General features: G+C 40.4%; 1 protein-coding gene across 2 annotated transcripts in view; it reads left to right on the top strand.

Moving 5' to 3' along the window:
• Nucleotides 1-22,127, top strand: part of TDP1 (tyrosyl-DNA phosphodiesterase 1) — an 81,655-nt gene that overhangs the window by 3,349 nt on the left and 56,179 nt on the right. Inside the window, exons 2-6 of one of the 2 annotated variants that reach the window (XM_012773966.2) lie at nucleotides 3,465-4,030; nucleotides 7,350-7,393; nucleotides 8,563-8,618; nucleotides 11,708-11,804; nucleotides 17,590-17,624. In XM_012773966.2, the coding sequence (XP_012629420.1) occupies nucleotides 3,472-4,030; nucleotides 7,350-7,393; nucleotides 8,563-8,618; nucleotides 11,708-11,804; nucleotides 17,590-17,624 (791 nt within the window). In that variant the 5' untranslated portion in view covers nucleotides 3,465-3,471. Of the gene's footprint in view, nucleotides 1-3,464; nucleotides 4,031-7,349; nucleotides 7,394-8,562; nucleotides 8,619-11,707; nucleotides 11,805-17,589; nucleotides 17,625-22,127 lie in introns of those variants that run through there. The other variant, XM_076003777.1, reaches the window with a different exon arrangement.

Genomic DNA, 22,127 nt, shown 5'->3' with positions numbered 1-22,127 from the left:
GCTGCTCCCCATCGCTGGCATCACTGCCCAAGCCCCACCCTCTCAGATCATTGGTGGCATGAGACCTTCCTAGGAGCGTGAGCCCCTGTGCATGCGAAGGATCCCGGTTGTGTGCTGTTTTTGTGGAAAGCCTAGTAGATGCTCATGGTGCAGGTGGAGAAAGATTTCTCAAACAGAAAATTAAGATAAAAAAGTAAAGTTATCCTTTAGAAGGACAGAGAATGAGAGAAAGGGGGGAAGAGAATAGGGAGATGATGTGGCATCCCAAAGAAAGAGGGGAGGTACCAGCAGTGAGGCTAAGTGGTTTGCTGCTTTTATGGGGACAAAGGAGAAAATAGTAATTGTTGGGGAGTAATTAGCAGGCAGCTTTGAGATGTCAGGTTGTCCCCTTGTTTCTTCTATTCTTGGAGACTTGGTTGTCTCAGAGATATAGTCAGGCCTGCGATGACGACTGATGTGATTTTTGCCCCTGAGATATGGTTTTGGGATGGAAACAAAGGCCTGGAGTTTATCCCCCTGCTGCCCATCCTGGGGTTTCTCAGGAACACCTCCAGGCTATAGAAGCAAATTCTAAAAGTGGTGAGTTAGTGAAATGTAAAAAGAATGATTTACATTTCCTTTCTGGGCTCTTTTCAAGTGTTTCTGAAAAATAGAATCCCAGCAGGTTGCCTGCCAGCTGAGAGAGCGCTCCTAGGATTGATCTTTAGCTCTTATTAGAAAATTACAGGATCAGATATTTTGTTATTTCATCAAGACCATCCTTACATTGCTCCCCATGAGAAAATAACGCCTGATGATGTGAGTTGGAGCAGAAGCGAGACCCCCCCACACACCTCCTGGTCTGTGGGAAAACTGTCTTCCGTGAAACTGGTACCTAGTATCTAAAAGGTCAGGTACCGCTTCTCTAGTTTAGAGTTGCTGAAGATTTTACATATGGAATTCTCGGGGGTTGGGATTCCATTTTATTTATAAGCAATACAGGCCACTGTGTTTGCTCACTAGGGAAGAGATGATGGTATCCTCTTAGGAGTCTGCAAATGGCTTTTCTCTAACTGGAAGCTGAACTCTTTTTCACCAAAAACTGAGACCCGCTATTTGATTTAGAATGGGAAAGCGATCTAGAGAGAACCTCAGGATTGTGATTGAAGATTCTATTATGAAACACCTTGCTTTAGAGCTATTTTAGAATTCAAAGGAAGCTAGAGCTAACTTTCGGAGTATGGAGGTGGTTCTTTTGTTTTGAATAACTTCAAAATCACAAAACTAGCCATGAAAATAGTTCTTAAAAGTGAATCGTGGCAGCTTAAATACCTCTATCCAGCAATGACTCTGGAACACTAAGAGAATCTAAGGGTTTAGAAGATAAAAAAAAAAAAAGAAAAAAAACCCACACCTGAGTTGCTTAAAGTAGGTGTTAAGTAGTAAATCAGTATCAATCTCTTTCATGAAGAAAACCTGGCATTCAACCCCTCTTAACTATGACAATACAATTCTAACAAGCTTAGTTATCTGGTTTTTAACCTAGCAGATTAGAAACAATTTAGGTAAAATACACTGAGTTCTAATACCCTGTACAAGTAGGCAGGACAAAATAGAAATGAATAGAAAACTTTTGGAAAGCAGATCCAAATGCTCAAAAAAAGACCTGGCCAGTCTATTACAGAAGCAAGTGGCCCCGTCCATTTCTACAGTCCCTAAGGCTTTGGCTATAAAATGGTGTCCATACCAGGTAGGGTAATAGTGACCCTGAGTCATGAAGAGTGGGCCAAATTTTTTGTCTCGGTCCACTCTTGCATAAAAGCACCTAGGAATGTGTAATTTACAGAAGCCTTGTTTGACTGGACTGGTAGTTAGGATGAAAAAGGTAAGTGAGAAATTGTGAAAAGTAATGGATACTTAGATTTTTTTAGCTGGAAGCATACATTTGAATAAAACGTGTATTCATTTGCAAATCTTTTGATGTTGAATCAAGCCTTTATTTTGGAATGTAGGTCCTATCACCTAAGTGCCACCTTCTGGCTTGGTTTTACCTGGCTCATATATTCTGTTAAAACAGCAAAAACTTAGAGATACTCTGTTAAGCTGAACACAGAATCTTGAGTTTTGTAATTTTCCTCTGGGTCTTGTTCTAAAATGTTAAAAGTATCCCGTTAAGGAACAGTTCTTCAGCTATCTGGAAAATCTCAACAGCCCTTTACCATTGCTTTTGTAGGTAAAACCAAAAGTGTCTTGTTTTTTGTACTTTCCTCTTAGAGCAAGGAAGTGGAAATTGTACTGTGTGGTTTAGAAAATAAGTGTTTTGCTTCAGTACTAGTTCTTTCTCTGCAGGTTTTAGTAGTTTGATTTATGACATGGCCAATAAGATAATTGTCTCTTTAGTTGGGTCCTCATAGAAGTACTTACAGATGATATACCCATATTTCCCCAAAAATAAGACAGGGTCTTATATTTATTTTTCCTCAAGAATACACCCTAGGGCTTATTTTCAGGGGATGTGTTAATTTTTTTAAGTACAGTACAACAATCTACATTTATTCAAATATAGTTAAGTCATCATCTTCTGGAACATCATCATAACTCTCCAAACCCTGAATTCCATCCTGAATTTCTTGTGATTCTATTTCCTTTAGAACCATTGGCCCCAATCTCTTATGTGGGGCAATAGAGCTCTGATGGGGCAGATGAGAAGGGTTGCTCATCTTCTTTATTACCACTCCATGAGGAAAAGCTTGGGTTGTGCAGATGCGCTGCGTAGCCACGCCCATCACTAGGTCTTATTTTGGAGGTAGGGCTTACATTGCTGCGCAAATGCTTAGAAATCCTGCCAGGGCTTATTTTATGGGTAGGTCTTATTTTCAGGGAAACACGGTACATACAAAAGTGATCATTTGGCGTTTATCTTGAGGACTTTAAGCTTTATGGTAAATGGCTTATTCTTGGGGAAGTAAGACATGCATAATCACTGAAATCCTGTTGGTGTCTGCTTGGGTGAATGATGTATTTCTAAATTCTAATTTGACCTTGAGCATTTGAGCATAGTAAGAATTACTCTTGAAATTCCTTAAATTGGTCTTAACCTAAAGCACCTATTGGAAGCTTCAAGGTCAAGAATGAACATTTTTGTCTTATTTTGGAATTTGGCTCCAACCACTTTCCTAAGGGTGTCTAAGAACAAGGTCTAGATTGAAAGACAAAAGGATGACAGGAGAAAGGAGATCAGGATTTTTGCTGTTGATTTTTTGAAATCTCTTTTCAGATTCTGGTATTGCGCCTAGGATAAAAAGCAAATACCTCTGAGCTGCTCCTACTAAACAACTGATGTTTGGTGGCTCAGCCTCTATGAAGTATCAGAAGAGTGCTATTTGTGTTGTAGAAGTGCATCTGACAGGGCAGTTGGGAGCAATAAAGTTATTTTGCCAGTGGCCTGGTGAATGAGAAATGATATTTCTGTCTTTCATTTTCAGAAGTATAATGTCTCAGGAAGGTGATTATGGGAGGTGGACAATATCCAGTAGCGATGAAAGTGAGGATGAAAAGCCAGAACTGGACAAGCCATCTACCTCTTCTCTCCTCCACACTGGGCAAGAAGCAGCAAATGAGCCAAGGTACAACTGTTCTGAGGCCCGGAAAGCCGCACACAGGAGGAAAAACTCACCTGTGAAATTCAGCGACACAGATTTGGGATCTCCTCCCAAAAAGCAGAAAAGTGGTTCCCAAGACTACCTAGGTTGGTGTCTCTCCAGCAGTGATGATGAGCTGCAACCAGAAATGCTGCAGAAGCAGGCCGAAAATGTGGTGGTCAAAGAAGAGGAAGACATCTCTGCCCCCAAGGATGGCAATGCCCAAAGAACTAGAAATCTTGGCCCTCCTGGCACCCACAGGCTCAAAGAGGAGGAAAATGAATACGAAACATCAGGGGAAGGCCAGGATATTTGGGACATGTTAGATAAAGGGAACCCCTTCCAGTTTTACCTCACTAAAGTCTCAGGAATTAAGCCAAAGTACAACTCCGGAGCCCTCCACATCAAGGGTAAGAGGATGCTGGGTGTCAAGGAGCTGTCAATTGCACTTGAATGTCCCCTCTGTGAAACAAGGAGGGCAGCCCAGAATAATCTCCAAGAACTCTTCTTTGTGGTCTTAACTACTTTCAGGGGGGAAAAATTCTTTTTAACAAGCAAGTGCATTCATTTGACAGCAAATTGTTAGCGCAAGTAATCAAAGGGTATTTCTCAAAACCCTGTAGCTCAACCGCTTATAACACGTAGCACAATGTTTAGAATTATTTAACTTTTAAGTTGAAGATTAAACTTGATCAATAACACTTTATTGACAAAGCAGCAAATACTTTACCACAGTAGTTTTCTATGGCCCCTGGACAGGCAGCATCACGTGGTACTTATTAAAATGCAAATTCGGCCAGGCGCTGTGGCTCACGCCTGTAATCCTAGCTCTTGGGAGGCCAAGGCGGGCGGATTGCTCAAGGTCAGGAGTTCAAAACCAGCCTGAGCAAGAGCGAGACCCCGTCTCTACTATAAATAGAAAGAAATTAATTGGCCAACTGATATATATATATATAAAATTAGCCGGGCATAGTGGCGCATGCCTGTAGTCCCAGCTACTCGGGAGGCTGAGGCAGAAGGATCACTCTAGCCCAGGAGTTTGAGGTTGCTGTGAGCTAGGCTGACGCCACGGCACTCACTCTAGCCTGGACAACAAAGCGAGACTCTGTCTCAAAAAAAAAAAAATGCAAATTCTAGGGCTCCCCCCAGATTCACTGAATCAAACTGAGGGGGAAGCCCTGTGATCTGTGTTTTAATAAGCCCTTCAGGGAACTCCAATGCCCAGTGAAGTTTGAGAAGCCCTGCTTTTGCTTCCTGGTGAAGAAGCAAAAAAGAATGTAATTAGATGTCTCTGTTATAAATCAAAAGATGGTCTTTGGTTGCTCTCCTTATTCCCCAGGGAACACCTACAAGGGGGACAGCAGGACTTCTAGAATCAAAGAGGCAGAATTCTGGTCTCGACACCCATTTGCTATATGAATTGTTAACACAGGACCTAACATTCTCTCAATTTTGGTTTACTCATCTTTAAACTGGGGATTCAGGCCAGGTGCAATGGCTCGCACCTAATATCCTAGCACTTTGGGAGGCCAAGGCAGAAGGATCACTTGAGACTGGGAGTTCGAGACAGGCCTGAGCAACATGGTGCAAGCCCTGTCTTTACAATAAATAGAAAAATTAGTCAAGTGTAGTGGCATGTGCCCGTAGCCCCAGCTACTCAGGAAGCTGGGACAGGAGTATCGCTTGAGCCCAGGAGTTTGAGGTTGCAGTGAGCTGTGATCCCTAAACTGGGATTCAGAAAAATGGGAGCAAATACATGAAGTGACCAGCACAATATTTTCACAAGCCAGATACATACTATAAACATTATTACTCTTATTTCAGATTAACTTTTTTTCTGGCCCATATTCAGGAATAGATTATGTTTGTTGTCAGCAATGTTATTTACCCAGTATATAATTGTATGTCATGTCTTCTGTGTGATCTATAAATGTTGGAGGATTTAATTCCATACTGTAGAGAGTTGGATTCTACAGGTTGCTTTCTTTTTGAGAATCTCTAATCTAGGCACTTTGAAGAAATATGACAGTTGTTAGTGTTATTTTGAGAGAGGTTAACACAGGAAATAATTGGAGAATGTTACAAAGTTTTGCTGTGTATTAATATAATGTTTATCATTTTAGCTCTTGGCACCAAGATATTGAGGAAGGGGAGGTCATATTATGACAGGAGCTCACATATATTTTCTCTCTTAATCCTCAACAGCTATGAGTAGATATTGCAGTTGTCTTTCTTGGATAGGTGACAGATCTGAAGTTTAGACAAGTGCCCAAGGTCACAGAGCTGGGAAATGGTGGAGCTGGGATTTATATCCAGGCATTCCAGTGCCAGAATCCATGCTGTTTGATATAATAGTCCTGTCATACCATAATTGTAGATCATTTAAAAGATCTCATAAGGTAAGGGGGACTTTAAACAGCCCTTGAAATTTTAGGGGAATTAAGAAAGAAAGACATGCTGGTGTGGGCAAAATGGAAGAACATATCACACTTTATCTTTTTTTTTTTTTTTTTTGAGATAGGGTCTCTCTCTGTTGCCCAGGCCAGAATGCAGTGGTGTCATCATAGTTCACTGCAACCTCAAACTCCTAGACTCAAAGGGTTCTCCTTTCTCAGGCTCCCGAGTAGCTGAGTCCACAGGTGCATGCCTCCATGCCCAGCTAATTTTATTTTTTGTAGACAGGGTCTCACTATTGCTCAGGTTGGTCTCAAACTCCTAGCCTCAAATTCTAGTGATCCTTCTGCTTCAGCCTCCCAAAGTGCTAGGATTACAGGCATGAGCCACCATGCCTGGCCTGTACTTTATCTCCTAATTATGCAACTCTCCCAAGAAGGTAGGAACTTCCTTAAGATTATATTTTTGTTCTTTTAAAATCTTTGTACCTTAGCATCTAGCTCAATGTCTAGAAGACAAGAGGCACTGGGTAAATATCTGTTAGATAAATGAATGAGTGCACTCTTAATCCTTAGAGGCAGTTTAATGGTTAAGAGCAGAAATGCTGGAGCCAGAAAACCTAGGTTGAAATCCTCTCTGATTATCCAGAAAACAGAAATAACACCCTAGCTTAGAAAATGGCTGTGAGGAAGTGCCAACAGGAGTGCCTAACACCTAATGGGTTCTCCATAGGTGCGGCGGTTATAAAGGAAGATTGTGATGATCATATACTTCCTTTGTGGTGTAGTTTGAGAAGTGAGCTTTCCAACCTACATAACATAAAGCTTTAATGGGTTCAAAGTGGGACCTCCTTGGAGATGACCAGGAACACCAGGAATGTGAGTTTAGAATTGTGGGTGACTCTGCCCTTTCACTTACAGTAAGCAAGTGTTCTCAGGCTCCAGAAGAGAACCATCTTGCTAGTCCAGGATTGAGAGATTTCCTCAAGAGGACCTCAAATGGGTACTTGAAGGGGATAAAAATTCAGAGATCTGGAAAGAATGTGTATTGTCCATATTGAGTCTCTGAAATTGACCAGTCATCCAGTACTGAAGTTGTAGATTTTAGTTTTGCATTGTGTTTTATGAAACAATATAATAATAAATATGGGGAAATTTTTTTCTTGAATGTTATGAAACAGTAACATTAAAAAAAACTTAAAGCTTTGTGGTGACTTTCCACTTAACTGGTTTCTGAGCCTAATCTTGATTATCATTGACTGAGTAAGATGTGATTATTATGACTAGAGAATTTTTATCTGAATGTGAATTAGATTTATATCTTTTGTCTTCTCAGATATTTTGTCTCCTCTATTTGGGACACTTGTTTCTTCAGCTCAGGTAAGTTTACTGTTAAGTTTTTTTTTCTTCAGGTGAGAGGAAACAAACAACTCCACAAGAAAATGAGAGGTGGGGACCTATATCTCAGTGCAGTGCAGGGTCCCCAAGATGGTATGTACCTAGAGGCTGGAACCAAGCTCACAGTTGTGGGATCCATGACCATCAGCATAGAACATAGATGTTACTATCAGGAGAGCATCTGACTCAGGCCACAGGACTGGCAAGTTCAGGCTGGACTGTCCTAAGGTGTCCAAGGCACTCTGGACGGTCCAGCCTGAAAGACTTCTGTTTGGGACACTGATAATCTCAGACTCTGGTACAACCCCTTGGGGAGGTATGAGTTGAGTGAAAGCTACTCAAGTTTGATTTGATTTAGACAAATATGAAATTCTGTGTTCCATGGCTCCTTCCTGACTGAGCTGGTCCCTTTGTGTAGATAAATCATGTTAGTGCTCTAGACTCATAAGTAAATGATCAGAAAAAAGGCCATGTCCCTGGAAAAAGCATGGCTTTCTGTGCCCGTCACCTTTGGTATGGCCTTGAGCATCCTGGTCTCCAGATGGAAGGTGGGGAACATTTGGGTGTGCTTTTAGCTAGATGGAGTTACAGTGTTCAGGATTACCCAGGCTCGGGGAGGAGCCCCCCGTGGGTAAGACCAGTACAGAACTTGTGGTCAAGATGTAATTGTTACAAGCCTAGTGAATACCAGTCCCAGGTGGCTGTGTACAAGGCTAGCTAGTAAGCCTAGAAGGAAATGTTTTTTTCTGAAAGTCCTGGATCTTTGTCTTGGGTTTCTGTCTTCTTACCTAAGGGAAAAGCGATAAATTTATAGGCCCCTTTATTTAAATTAATCTCAGGGCTGTTAGAAATAATGTGGTAGCACCCTGTTGACAAGTACAAATGTTGCCAAAGCATGCAGAGATTATTATTTCCTTAGAACCTATTATCTTATGTATTCGGCTCCACATATTCAGGTTCCTTTAACCATGTAATTTCTTCAAGGTGAAGTTTAAGTGTATTTATTACTATTGCAGCATAACTGTCCAGGTTCATAAATGATACATGTGGTACGTCATCATTTTAGAGTTTCTTTAAATCTAATAACAGTTCTTCTTATGAACTGCTTGTAATTACTGGTGGCTTAGTTACTCTTCTTTTCCCCCATCTAGTTTAACTACTGCTTTGATGTGGACTGGCTCGTAAGACAGTATCCACCAGAGTTCAGGTGAGTTCCACAGGGTGACAGCCAACACCATAAACTGTAATGGGACTTTAAAACATAAGATTTGTATTTCTCAGGCAAAAGCTGCTTTTAAAAATACTTCTTTTGAAGTCATTGGAATCATATAGATGCTAAGTTATATTGGGAAAACAGAATTTCTTATCTATTTAATCCCATACATTCGTTTTTATAGATTGTAGCATTTTCCTGTTTGTCCAGAAGTAGATAAGGACAAATTCTAACTCAATATAACTTTATGTCCAACATTTATTGGAGGAAAAGACCATCTCTACATGCTTTCTAGACCTCTAAGCATGCCAACATGTGGCCAGCATGCCACATGTAGCATGTTGATGCTGTTCTTTTTTTTGAGGATCTCTTTGTGTCTCTCAAATTATTTTTCCTGGAGTTAAGAAAGGGAGTCATATGTAGTCTTCCCTTATCCAGGCTGTGGGGGTGATGAAATTTCAGTTCTGTTGTTCATTGACCGCATGTCAGGCAATACAGACCACATAGAGAGAACATCATACAGTGATGTGCCACTGGTCCCTGTTTGTAACACATTTATGTTGCAGAATCCCATAACAGTAGGTAGGATGGAAGAGCACATACATAAGAAAAGAATGATTGTCAGGTCCTCAAAATTCTTGGTGCATTTAGGACATCAGATTGTAGAAACCTTTGTCACTAGTAGTAGACAAAATGCTGTTGAAATTTCCCGAGCAGCTTTGGCATTCAGGACTTGTTTTTGACCTGTAACACAAAGGATTAGTTTTAGCTGCATGTAACAGAAAACCCAAAATAACTGTGGCTTAAATAAGTCAGAAATTAATTTTTCCAGCCTAAGAAGTCCAAATGGTAGACATTTGTGGTCTGGATTGGGGGTACCGTGGTTCTTAGGGACTTATCCACCCACCCTTCTTTCTGTCCCACCATCCTTGTGTATTACCTTCGGCCTTCAGAGTCACCTCGTTGTCCAGGATGGCAGCCAGAGCTCCAGCTCACTTGTCTGTGTTCCAGGTAGCAGGAAGGGGAAATGGGAGAAGGACAAAAAGGCTCACATTCCAGCTGTGCCCATCTGAGCCTCCCTAGAAGTCTCACACAAACCTGTGTCTGTCTCATTGATCATAGCTCAGGTGCGTGATGATAACCAGCTCTAAAAGAGGCTGGAAATGCCTTTAGCTGTGAGTACCTTGTCCTGAATAAAATCAGGGTTCAGGAAAGAAGGGGTGAATGGCTATCTGGAGGCAACAAGCAATCTCTGCTCTGGCTGCTCCCAGCTGTGCCTAGGTATGGCATTGGCATTTTCTGTTCTTCTTCCCTTGTCTTTTCAAAGACCTTGAAATCAAACTGTCACCTCTTTAGAGTGTTGGCAAAATGCAGACTACAATTCCTTTGGTATCTGTTATGGGTTGAAATGTCTCACCCCCCCAAAAAAATCTGTTGGAGTCCTAAGCCTCAAGTGGGATCTTACTTGGAGATACTGTTTTAACAAAGGTAATCAAGCTAAAATGAGGTCATTAGAATGGGTGCTAATCCAATGTGACTGATGTCCTTATAAAAAAGGGAAATTTGGACATACACAGAGGGAAGATAATGCAAAGACACAGGGAGAAGGCCATCTGTAAGCCAAAAAATGTCTGAGGCCACCAACAGCTGAGAAAAAGGCCTGGAACATACTCTCCCTCATAGCCTCAGAAGGAACTAACCCTACTGGCACCTTGATCTTGGACTTCAGGCTCCCAGAACTGTGAAACAATAAATTTCTGTTTAAACCACTTAGGTTGTGGTACTAGCGAATTAGTACGCTGTCCACTGGACTCTTAGTAATTAAAGGGACAAAACAATCCTCCCTCTACTGCCTTATTGCTGAATGCATCTTGGGAAAGCCATCAAGAGCATGGTAAGGATGAATAATCACCCAAATGGCAAGTTTAGGTAGCATCCAGAATTTGTACGTAGAAAAATTCAGATCATATTTTGTTCGAATGCTGCCTTTCTGTAATAGTTCATAGAACTAGTAAATTTGAAAGAATTAATGAGGAATTCAGTTTTTATCAGTAATGTTTAATCTTTTTAAGACAACCTGATCTGATAACATTTGTTTCTAGGTGATACGTCTTTCTTACATTATTCTCTATACTGTTTTTCTTTTTCAAAAAAAATTATTCCAAATAGGAAAGTTAGGAATATGTGTTTCATGGTTTTATTAAACCTGTCATGTAAAGCTACTGGGCACGAAGTATTTAGGCATCAGTATTGGAAGTACATTTTCTGTGATGTTTCTTTCTAGTTGATCGTCCTTTTATATATGGTAGAGAATCATTCTGCAGTGTGATTGATAAATGTAGAAAAAGTGTGATTGATAAATGTACAGTTTATCTTGTTTAATTGCTTGTATCCAATTTTTGTTGTGTTGGGAGAGCTTGTAAGAATGAATTGATGTATAAGGATTATTCTGATTTGAATTAACCAGAGAAGATGAAGGATCCCTTAAAAGCATTTTAAATTTATTCCTGCAGAGTGTTCTTATATTGTCTTGAATTAAAAAATATAGCACTTTCAACATAGCTTGGGCTCTTTTTTATTGAAATCTAACCACCTATTTTAGCGAGTCTGCTTTGTGCTATGGACCTGGGCCTATTCACTGTTGTACCTTGGGTCTAGCTCAGTATAGAGCACACAGTGGGAGCTTGGTGAATATAGGTGCAGTGTGAAGTGAATCCAGTGCTTGGTCCAAAAGAAGGGAAAAGAGGAAAGCGTTATATTTTACAACAATGATTGTATCTCTAATCTATTCGAACTTAACTAATTAACACAGAGCCACCTATATGCCCTGTTGGGCCAACAAAGATAATTTATTTAGGGACTTCCTTGAATCATATCCTCTCTGTTGCAGCAGAGCTTTTGGATCAGCCTATGTGGTCCCATTATAAAGGTAACTTATGAATGAACATTAACTGATTAGCCCCTGTACTCAGTGACCACAAAAGCCAGAGAAACAAGTGTTGGTTGGTAAGGAAGCTAATGTTCCTTAGGTAGGCCAGAGTCGAGCTTCATGAATGGTGTATTTTAAACACTTCTCTTTTCAGGAAGAAACCAATCCTGCTTGTGCATGGCGATAAACGAGAAGCTAAGGCTCGTTTGCATGCCGAGGCAAAGCCTTATGAAAACATTTCCCTCTGCCAGGTAAGCTACTTATTGCCACTTGAGATCATGCTTAGTCTGCGAGTTCGAAGGAAAGTTAGACACTTAGTCCACCCTGCTACCTACTGTAGAAATCCTCTCTCCAGCATCATCAACAGATATTTGTCTAGCTTTAACTTAAATACTTCCTGTAGTCTATCCCATTTGTAGTTACATGGTTGGAAAGATTTTTCTTTATGTTAACCTGAAGTCTCCCTCCTCCTAACTTCTCGTTGGTCTTAATTTTCTCCCTCTGGTACCCACAGAATAAATCTCTCTTGCACATGTCAGCAATTCATGTATTTAAGGTGATCTATCTCCCTTAGTTTTCTCTGTTTCACATTCAAGCATTCACTTTCTTAAGTTATACTCAATGTAGTATGGATTCTGTATCCTTCCCCAACCTGCTAGTGCTCTTGGTTACATCCAGTTTGTCAGTGTGCCTTTCAAGACTTGGATTTCAGCACTGAACAGGTCCTCTGGATGCAGTTGGGTGGCTGTGGATTTCTGTGGTGGGTTATAAAGTAGTTGGTGTAATATTTACATTTTCCTGGTTTTTAGCAGGGTTATCAGTCCATTTATTAAGGTTTTTAAGTATGAAATGTCCGATTTCCTTAAGTACTAAGTTTGACAGTTGATACCTCTGACATTTCACTTTGACACGTTTTGTTTTATTTTTATTGTGACAGTACATCCTTAGTCTTTCAAATGCATGTTGTGGCTTGAGATTATCTTTCAAACTTTTTTTAGAGCAATTTTTGTGAAACCACGGGTAAATCAAAAATCTGTGTGATTTTTGAATATGAGTTCGTCATGGAAACAGTGCATTGCGGACATCTTGAAATATCAAAGTGTTTGGGAAGAATGTGGCTAATGAACTCACAGTACGTCGATGGTTTGATAAGTTCTGTTCTGGTGATTTTAATCTTGAACATGAGCCACGTGGGTGACCTGAGACCAAGGTGGATAATGATGAGCTGAGAGCTGTAGTGGAAGTGATTCCATTTCAACCTATGCATGAATTAGCAGCAAGGTTTGATGTTACTATTCCAACAATATGGGACCATTTGAAACAAATGGGCAAGGTAAAGAAGCTGGACAGTTGGGTTCCGTGTGAATTAAATGAGTGTCAGAAGAGAAATTATCTCTAAATTTGCCTTTGTTTGCTGTCAGTACATAAAGGTGAACGATTTCTACACCGTTTCTATTATGTGTGATGAAAAATGGATTCTGACAATCGCAAGCATTCAGCACAATGGTTGTATAAAGATGTAGTGCCAAAATACAGTCCAAAACCAAATATCCAAAAAGCTAATGCTGTTTGTTTGGTCCAGCGCTGGTATTCTCCACTAGACTTTTGTAAAACCTGGTCAACCAATTACAGCGGATGTCTTACTGCAGCCAACTGGACGAAATGATGAGCATGCTTGCAATTAAGCAGCCAAGATTGGTCAATGGAGACAAGCCAATCCTCTTACAAGACAATGCTTGACTACATGTCACACAAACAGCACTGTTCCAACTACAGAAGCTGGACTTGGAAACTCTCTGTCATCCGCTGTATTCAGCAGACCTTGCAGCAACTGACCACCACTTTTTCCAGGCTTTGGACCACTTCGTACATGGAAAAATACTCAATTCTCAACAAGCTGTGGAAAATGCTTTTCATGATTTCATCGCTACTTGCTCTCCAGGCTTTGCTGCTGGAATAAACAAGCTACTGTTGAGATGGCAAAACCATGTCAATAGTTTAGGTGCATACTTTGATTAATTGTACTGCCTCTTGTTTGAGATATAATAAACTACACTTTTGATTTGAAATCAGACATTTCATATTTAATGACTTGATAATATTTATATCTCTTCTCTTTCCTTGTTATTGGCTTAGTGAAACTGACTCATGTTTTCTGCTCTTGGAGTACAGAGACAATAGTGAATTACATAGTACCTGGATATCTTTTCCTTTTTCCTTCTAGTGTCTTTTTTTCCCATCCACAAAGATATGAGTTCCAACTAAAATTTTATGACCCTTCAACTATATGATATCTCTGTGTTTTTTTTAAAGAGTTAAACAGTGTAAGAACTCAATTTGAGTTTTATAAATACCTCACAACTTTTTTCCTATGATCTAACTCCCTGAATTTTACACAGTTATGATTTTAATGCCTTCCACCCAACATGTTTGTGGCTCATGCACATAGATGGGAGTAGCTGCTAAAATTCCATTGTTTTGCTTCTGCTTCCAGCAACATGAGAGGTTAAACTTCAGTAGGAGGGCACCCAGCAGACTAATAGTGGGAGGAAAATAAACTGACGCAGGAATCCTGACAATAAGTGATTAAATAAATGGAAAGAGAAGTGTTTTTCAAATACTATCTATACAGAAAAATTTACGAGAGATGTTCCTGTACCTGATAGCATGCTCCAGGCTGGCCACTAGAGGGCACAGCCAGATGCTTCTTCCAAACCTAGTCTGAGATACAGGAGGATTGTGGCCCCATCCTGATCTATTGAAGTGCCAATATGCCTTGTCTGTAAAATTCTTTGACTCTTTCTAGCAACACTCAAGATCAATGTGCAGTCAATTTGGTTTCTAGCAAGGTCCGTCTTCTGGCTTATACACAGCCGCCGCCTCACAGTGTCTTTGCAATGGCAAGGGGAAGGGGGGAATACATACAAGCTCTCTGGTGTTTCTTGTAAGGACACTAATCCTATTGGATCGAGTTGCCACTGTTAAGACCTTATTTAACCTTAATTACCTCCATAAAGTCCTCTCCAAATACAATCACAGTGGCCATTGGGGCTTCAACATTTGAATTTTGGAAGGGATACCGGTGTTCAGTCTGTAACACTATTCTGGGCTTTTCACTTAAGCCTAATTTTTTAAGCCTAATTTATCTTTAAAATGGATTGCTAATGTTCATCATAGGATCTAACACATTAACTGCCATGTGAGTTGTGTTTAACTCATTCTAGTTTTGATCCCAGGACCTCATAAAGTATATGTAACTCACATATCTCCTCACCTTGGGAGCTGCAAGAACTGTTTTTCCAGTTGCATTATAACTCACGCACAGAAAACAATAAAAACAAATTTTCATTAAATTAAAAATAATCGTTTTGTTTTTGAAGTTTTTATTTTATTTTCATAATAAAACACCATGGCCCCAAGGAATAGTGTGGCAGTGTGTTAACTAAAGGTTTTAAGGCTTTAGCCCGAAAAAGTATCTACTAAATATTATCTATTGAAGTTATCATTAGTGGTTTCTTGTGCTTAGACTTGCCCATAAACACATAACTTACAGCAAACCAGACACAAAAGCCAGGTCTCTTGACCATTGCTCTTTCTCAGCTATCAGTTTATAAAATGACATTCTTCCTTCTAATTTTATAATTCTGAAGACATGAAATGCAGTTCCCTACACTTCTGTAGACCAGGCACATAGATACATGCTAGTCGTGAGATGCATACACTGCAAACCCTGTGTATAAGAGTATAGTCAACTGGTGCTGGGCATGGTGGTGCATGCCTATAATCTGAGCACTTTGGAAGGCCCAGGTGGAAGGATTGCTTGAGGCCAGGAGTTTGAGAACAGCCCGAGCAATGTGGCATGACCTAATCTCCACAAAAAGTAAAAGATTAGCTGGGCATTGTGGTGCACTCCTGTGGTCCCAACTACTCAGGTGGCTGAGCCAGGAGGATTCCTTGAGCCCAGGAATTTGAGGTTGCAGTGAGTTGTTATGACACCACTGCACTCTACCCTGGGAAGCAGAGTGAGACTCTGTCTCAATAAAGAGTACCTGTCAGGCCGGGCGCGGTGGCTCATGCCTGTAATCCTAGCACTCTGGGAGGCCGAGGCGGGCGGATGGTTCGAGGTCAGGAGTTCAAAACCAGCCTGAGCAAGACCCTGTCTCTACTAAAAATAGAAAGAAATTAATTGGACAACTAAAAATATATATACAAAAAATTAGCCGGGCATGGTGGCACATGCCTGTAGTCCCAGCTACTTGGGAGGCTGAGGCAGGAGGATCGCCTGAGCCCAGGAGTTTGAGGTTGCTGTGAGCTAGGTTGATGCCATGGCACTCACTCTAGCCTGGGCAACAAAGTGAGACTCTGTCTCAAAAAAAAAAAAAAAAAAAGAGTACCTGCCAGTGAGTAGCCCCAAAACGGGCTGTCTTCTTCCCACCCATGTGTTCCAATTGGCCTTTCCTGCCCCCAGCATATAGTTGCACCTGTCTGTCTTGTGGGGAGATCGGGGAGGAGGAGAGCTTATAGTAGTAGTAGTAATTACTACCATTTGTAGAGTGCTTACTGTATACAGGCCCCATTTCCTAACCATTTTACATTCATTATCTCCTAACAACTCTGGATCGCTTAAGAGGACCCTATTTTAAAGAGGAGAAACTTGAGGCATAGAAATATCAGTATTTTCCAGTCATACAAAATTATGAAGACAGAATTTGAGCCCATATACTGCATTCCTAACTGCTAATCTATTTCAATGGTTGTTTATTTAACCTTTTCATGACCTGCCTCTTCTGGCATATTCTGCTTGACCAAGGTCATACTGTTAGATGTTTTACATCTCCACATACCCTCCATTTGTTTATAAAGGTGTCATATTATAACTCGAAAATGCATTTAATATATCTTTTATTTTTAGCACTTCCTGTGTTTTTTTTTTGTTGTTGTTGTTTTTTTTTTTTTTTTTAGACAGAGTCTTGCTTTGTTGCCCAGGCTAGAGTGAGTGCCATGGTGGCAGCCTAGCTCACAGCAACCTCAAACTCCTGGGCTCGAGTGATCCTTCTGCCTCAGCCTCCCGGGTAGCTGGGACTACAGGCATGCGCCACCATGCCCGGCTAATTTTATATATATATATCAGTTGGCCAATTAATTTCTTTCTATTTGTAGTAGAGACGGGGTCTCGCTCTTGCTCAGGCTGGTTTTGAACTCCTGACCTTGAGCAATCCGCCCGCCTCGGCCTCCCAAGAGCTAGGATTACAGGCGTGAGCCACAGCGCCCGGCCTACTTCCTGTGTTTTTAATGTAAGAACATTTCTATTTTAATTTAACATTATAAGTCTTTATGTTGCCACCACTTTCAGTATTTCTTTTAAATATGCTTCTGGGCCAGGTGCGGTGGCTCACACCTGTAATCCTAGCACTCTGGGAGGCCAAGGCAAGAGGATCGTTTGAGCTCACGAATTCAAGACCAGCCTGAGCAAGAGCGAGACCCCATCTCTACTAAAAATAGAAAAAATTAGCCGGGCATGGTGGCGCATTCCTGTAGCCCCAGCTACTCGGGAGGCTGAGGCAGGAGGATTGCTTGAGCCCAGGAGTTTGAGGTTGCTGTGAGCTAGGCTGACTCCATGGCACTCTAGCCTGGGCAACAGAGTGAGACTCTTGTCTCAAAAAAAAAAAAAAAAAATTGCTTCTGAAAACTTTGTGTATATTAATTTCAATATAAGCCAATTATCTAATTTTAAAACTTTTCATATAATCTCATTTATTAGTTTTTTGACAACTAAAGAAATTATGTTTCTTACTCCTAATTACCACAATTAAAAATGCAGGGCATATTGAATCATGCTGGGTAACAAAATTTGTGAGTTTTTTTCCAGCAACCCTGAATGCTATTATAAAAAACTGTCTTGTTATTCAAGGGCTTGTCCAATAGAGGGCAGTAAAAATAGTTTTTTAAAAGTTGGCTTGATGCCTTTCTACTTTCTAACAGATAGGGATGTTGTTAATTTTTTCTTTTAAATAAATTACTTCTTTTTTATCCTAGGCAAAGCTGGATATTGCATTTGGAACACACCACACGTAAGCAATTTTTATGAAATGGGTGAATATGTGATTTTAATAGATCAAAAGATACTGTTGCAGAAAGTAAGTGCCCTTAGAGGGCCTAATATTGGATGGTTTTGCTGGGATAGGAAGAAAAATATCAGTAGTGGATTAAGTGGAGTTATTTTCTAACAGCTTTAAGACAAAATACTGAGATATTCTGGCTGTGAGCATGAAAGTACAAATCCATGACTCAGAGGTTTCTACCTTTGGTTCAAGACTTTTGGTATAGCTGGTTTGGGAGGAATAGATTGTGATTGTGTGGTCCTTGTGGTTATTAATGATTGTGTGTGTGCAAGTCAATGCCTGTGGATTCTAGTACTTTTAAGCTCTGTGTGACTTTTATAAGAGTCTGTGTTGTATAGAATATTGTTATGTCAGCTCCATACTATGATTAAAAGAAAAACTATTTTACCAAAAGTTGTCAACTTGTGGGTCTGATGCTTGTCCCTGCTTGAGATAGCTCTTTCAGAATAATTTTCTGAGATGTGAAACACAAGAACAACTTTTCTGTTACTTCTATTTCTGCGGTCCCCAACCCCTGGGCCATGGCCTGTTACCTGTCCATGGCCTGTTAGGAAACAGGCCACGAATCACCACCTGAGCTCCACACCACATCCCCCCCACCCCATAGCACCCATCCCTAGTCAATGGAAAAATTGTCTTCCATGAAACTGGCCCCTGGTGCCAAAAAGGTTGGGGACTGCTGTTTACTTGACACATTGCTCCTGGCATCAACTCCCATTTTACTTACATTGGTTTTACAGCTGTTTTAAAGAGCCCTTTTATGTAATAGGTTCTATAAATGAGAAAAAGAATAAGACATGGTTGTCATTATTTCAATATTTTTATAATCACATTTCTCCAGAATTTTTTTGTTAAGTGAATGTGATAAAATCTCATCTTCTAGACCGGTAGTAGAAATGGGTGGTCTGCCCTTTCAGGCATATTCCTTTAGGGCAAACAAGGAATCTCGTAAGAAAGAGTGTTGGTCCTGAGACTTGCCACAACTGCTGTTTTCCTGATTTTATCATGACCTGGAATGATGGCATTGTGTTCATCTTTCTCTTCGTATGCTTAAAATTATATTTTGCTAATCTGTTTTGAAAGGAACCAGAGCAGGAGTTGAGCCATTTTATGAAAGAGGATAGCTGTCAACCATACGTTATCTGATTTTAGATGCTCTGAGTAAATGTTGCAGCATCTAGAAACCATTCCTAATTGGTAGCTTAAGTCCAACAGGGGACAGACAGGGTTTGAGGATTGTTGCGAGTGAACTCAAGCACCTAATTCAGGTATAAATTATTTTTATATCACTAAGCTTGCAGGATGTTAATTTTAGTAGAGGGTATAAAAGGCCTTCAAATTGGGGCATCTCAGCAGTAATGGGTAACACCGGATGGGAAGTCCTATTCTCCACCCTTGGCTGAAACAGTAGCATACATTCCTTCCTGATTCTAAAATACGTCCAGCAAGCCCTGTCACCAATTTGAGTTCTGGCTCTGATTTGCTAGACCACCAGTGCCAGGTTTCTATGCATGCCACATGTGTGCTAGCAATAAGCACTATGTCTGCAGTCACATGGCACTTCTGTGCCAGCAGGTAGTGGGAGAGCCCTTGCTGTCATTTGTCAGGTATACTGTGACTCCTAGGAAAGCCTGACTATGGTAGGCCTCCCTAGGGTCTAGCACAGTGATGCATAACTGAGCCTGGGGGAGCTATCTTTTGTTAGTGCTCTTATAAAAGTTATTTGGTCCTTCCTTGTATAGATAAAGAAACCAAGGCCTGGAGTTAGGTAGGTGATTTTCTTCAGGCTAGTGGTAAGACAGAAATAAAACCTATTTATTTTAACTTCAGTTTTTAATTTCTTGTTTGCTCACTGCTAAAATTTACCTTACCTTTCCTCCATTCACCTCTCCCCCCATCACACCCCCAAACACAAGCACACACTTTGCAGGTTGAACCTAACAGAGTTCTTAATTTGGACTGTAAAATGCCCAGGGAGGGAATTATAATTGAACCTTTCCCAACTTTGTATTAATAGTATCTGTACTTTGTAATCTGTTGAAATGCCTGTATCTTGTAGAAGATTGTACTTGTGTCTTGAAATTACTTTTGTTTGCTTATTTTAAAATGTTTTAAGAATTATTAAATACCTGTTCTTGAGAGACAACTCTGGAGGATATAGAGTTTTTGTTCTTGCAGTTTTTCTTCTTTTGGGGAGAGATGCAAGACAAATGTGTGATTGTAAAGGGAGAAAAATCTTCCAGATCATGGTGATGGGGATGTAAACTGCCCAGCCTGGCGGGGTGGAGCTAGCAACAGTAAATATGAGGCAGTCTTTGCGATTGCAGACACTTTAGCAGGCATGCATTGACCAAGTACCAGGTACAAAGCATATGGTCCTCTAGAAGTTCATATTCTCATTAGGTACAGTAAACCCATTCTATCTGGTTTCGGTAGTATGCAATCCCATGGTCTATCTCACAATGTTTTAGAATGGTAAAAGCTCTTCAGTTTTCCCCAGAGCTGAGAGTGAAAATTACCTCTGATGGTCCTAAGAATGGATAAAGGGGAAAGAAAGAAAGCCAGAGCAGCTGAATGTTGACTGTCCAGGATCAGTAACTAGTGGCAAATAGCAGGATGGGTGGAGCATGCCTCTTTCCACTAACATCTGTAGCTGGGCCCCTGGGTCACTTAGTTCTCGCTAAGACCCCATCTTCCCCCTCTAACTCCTGCCCCAATAGCATGAGGTGTTCACTGTTGCTACCACCAGTGCTGTGCAAGCTGTGCACAGGGAAAGGAGAGCCAAGTATCTGGTACATGTGATCCCAGCAGGCTCTTTTGCTGGCCTATTCTGTGACCTTGGATGATCTCGGATACCTCTCCCAGCCACCCAATTCCACAGCTGTGGAATGAGAAGAACTCCTCTGAATCACTGAGTATTTAGCATGATAATATGCAACAGAGCTTCTGGCAGACAGGTGCTCAACAGATACTAGTTTTCTTTCTCCCTTTGGAGGAGTAGCTTCACATTTGGGATGTGTCCCTTTTGCTACCCCCATAGCTTAGACAATGTAGCAAGTCTACATTCTTCAAAGGAGACCTCATTCCTTGCCCTTTTCTATCCATTTGTAACTAACCATGGCCTTATTAATATTACCATTTTGTTTATGGAAAGATTAATATGGCTCCCCTTAAATTAGTTTGTAATTGTTTGATAGGATTCATTGACATCAGTGCATGATTTTCCTTATAATTGATGTCTTGACTAATGGCAATATTTGTAAAACTTATGAATCCATAACTGACTTATTCTTAATTACAGTCAGCTGTTGATTTGGCAACTGTGTGTGTCAATTTGCCCATATTTCAGAGAGCACATTTTATAAATGCAAAGAAGATGGCTCAACAGCTGTCATTTCTCCAGCTTTACATTAATTTACTGTTTGCCAGCTTGGGTTAATTTCTCATTTTGGCATGAGCTAAATATCCCATTCTCTTTTCTGTTCTTGTATCTTTTTCCTTTTTATGCTAACCTCATCCTGCCCAGGTAGTATTTGTGGTGGTGGTGATTTGGGGAGAGACAGTGGTTCATGATTTTCCCCCCACATGAGAACTGAGTTGTATTGGTGAGTAATTAGCATTTTGACCTCAATGGAAATGATAAAATAACACAGTAACAGCCTTGAGAAGTGACACTTTAGTTTGGGAAAGAAAACATAGATTCCTGAAATAATTAGAAAACAATAAATAAAAATCATCCATTACTAGATTACAGAATAAAGTAGGGCACTGAAGGAGAAATGGGTATGTGTAGGTGAGAGCATTTTACATTTAGCAAAATGTGTTTTGCATTTCTTTCACAACATCCAGTCACAATGGTCCAAGGTGGTCCCAAGGCGGGGTTGATCCTTCAAGTTACAAGTGGAAAACTGAGGCTCAGGGACTTTGAATGGCTTACTTAAGGTCATACCACGTCTAAGTTACAAAGCTCAGATCTTCAGGCTTCAAATGGAAAGCTCTTATTTCTACCCTATTTCCTCTCTCTCACTGGAATTAAAATACAAGAAAAGTATCTATCTAGAGGCCTGGGGAGACCCCATGGAAAAAGAGTGGACCCAACTAGGTCAGGTTGGAATTAATGAAGAACAAGGAAGACTTGAGCCCAGATACACACTGGTGACAAGTGTGGCATCTATGGAATATAAAAAATCAGTCTAATGAAAATGAAGCATCTTTGAAACTTTTTAGAATTGCAGTTCACAATAAGAAATACGTTTTACATTTGAGTCTACTGCACGTGAACATACCTATGTGTTGAAACAAGTTTCATGAACCAATTAAATATATGCAGCATACTCTGATTTATTCTATTTCAGTTGTTTAAAAAATAATAGTCATGATGCAGCAAGAGATTCTTGATCATACTTTGAAAAACACAAGAAGTTCCCCTGGTCCATAATAGTAACAGATGAT

This window comes from Microcebus murinus, chromosome 6, assembly GCF_040939455.1.
Source record: "Microcebus murinus isolate Inina chromosome 6, M.murinus_Inina_mat1.0, whole genome shotgun sequence".
NCBI lineage: Eukaryota > Metazoa > Chordata > Mammalia > Primates > Cheirogaleidae > Microcebus > Microcebus murinus.
This window is presented reverse-complemented; position numbering and strand designations above follow the sequence as displayed.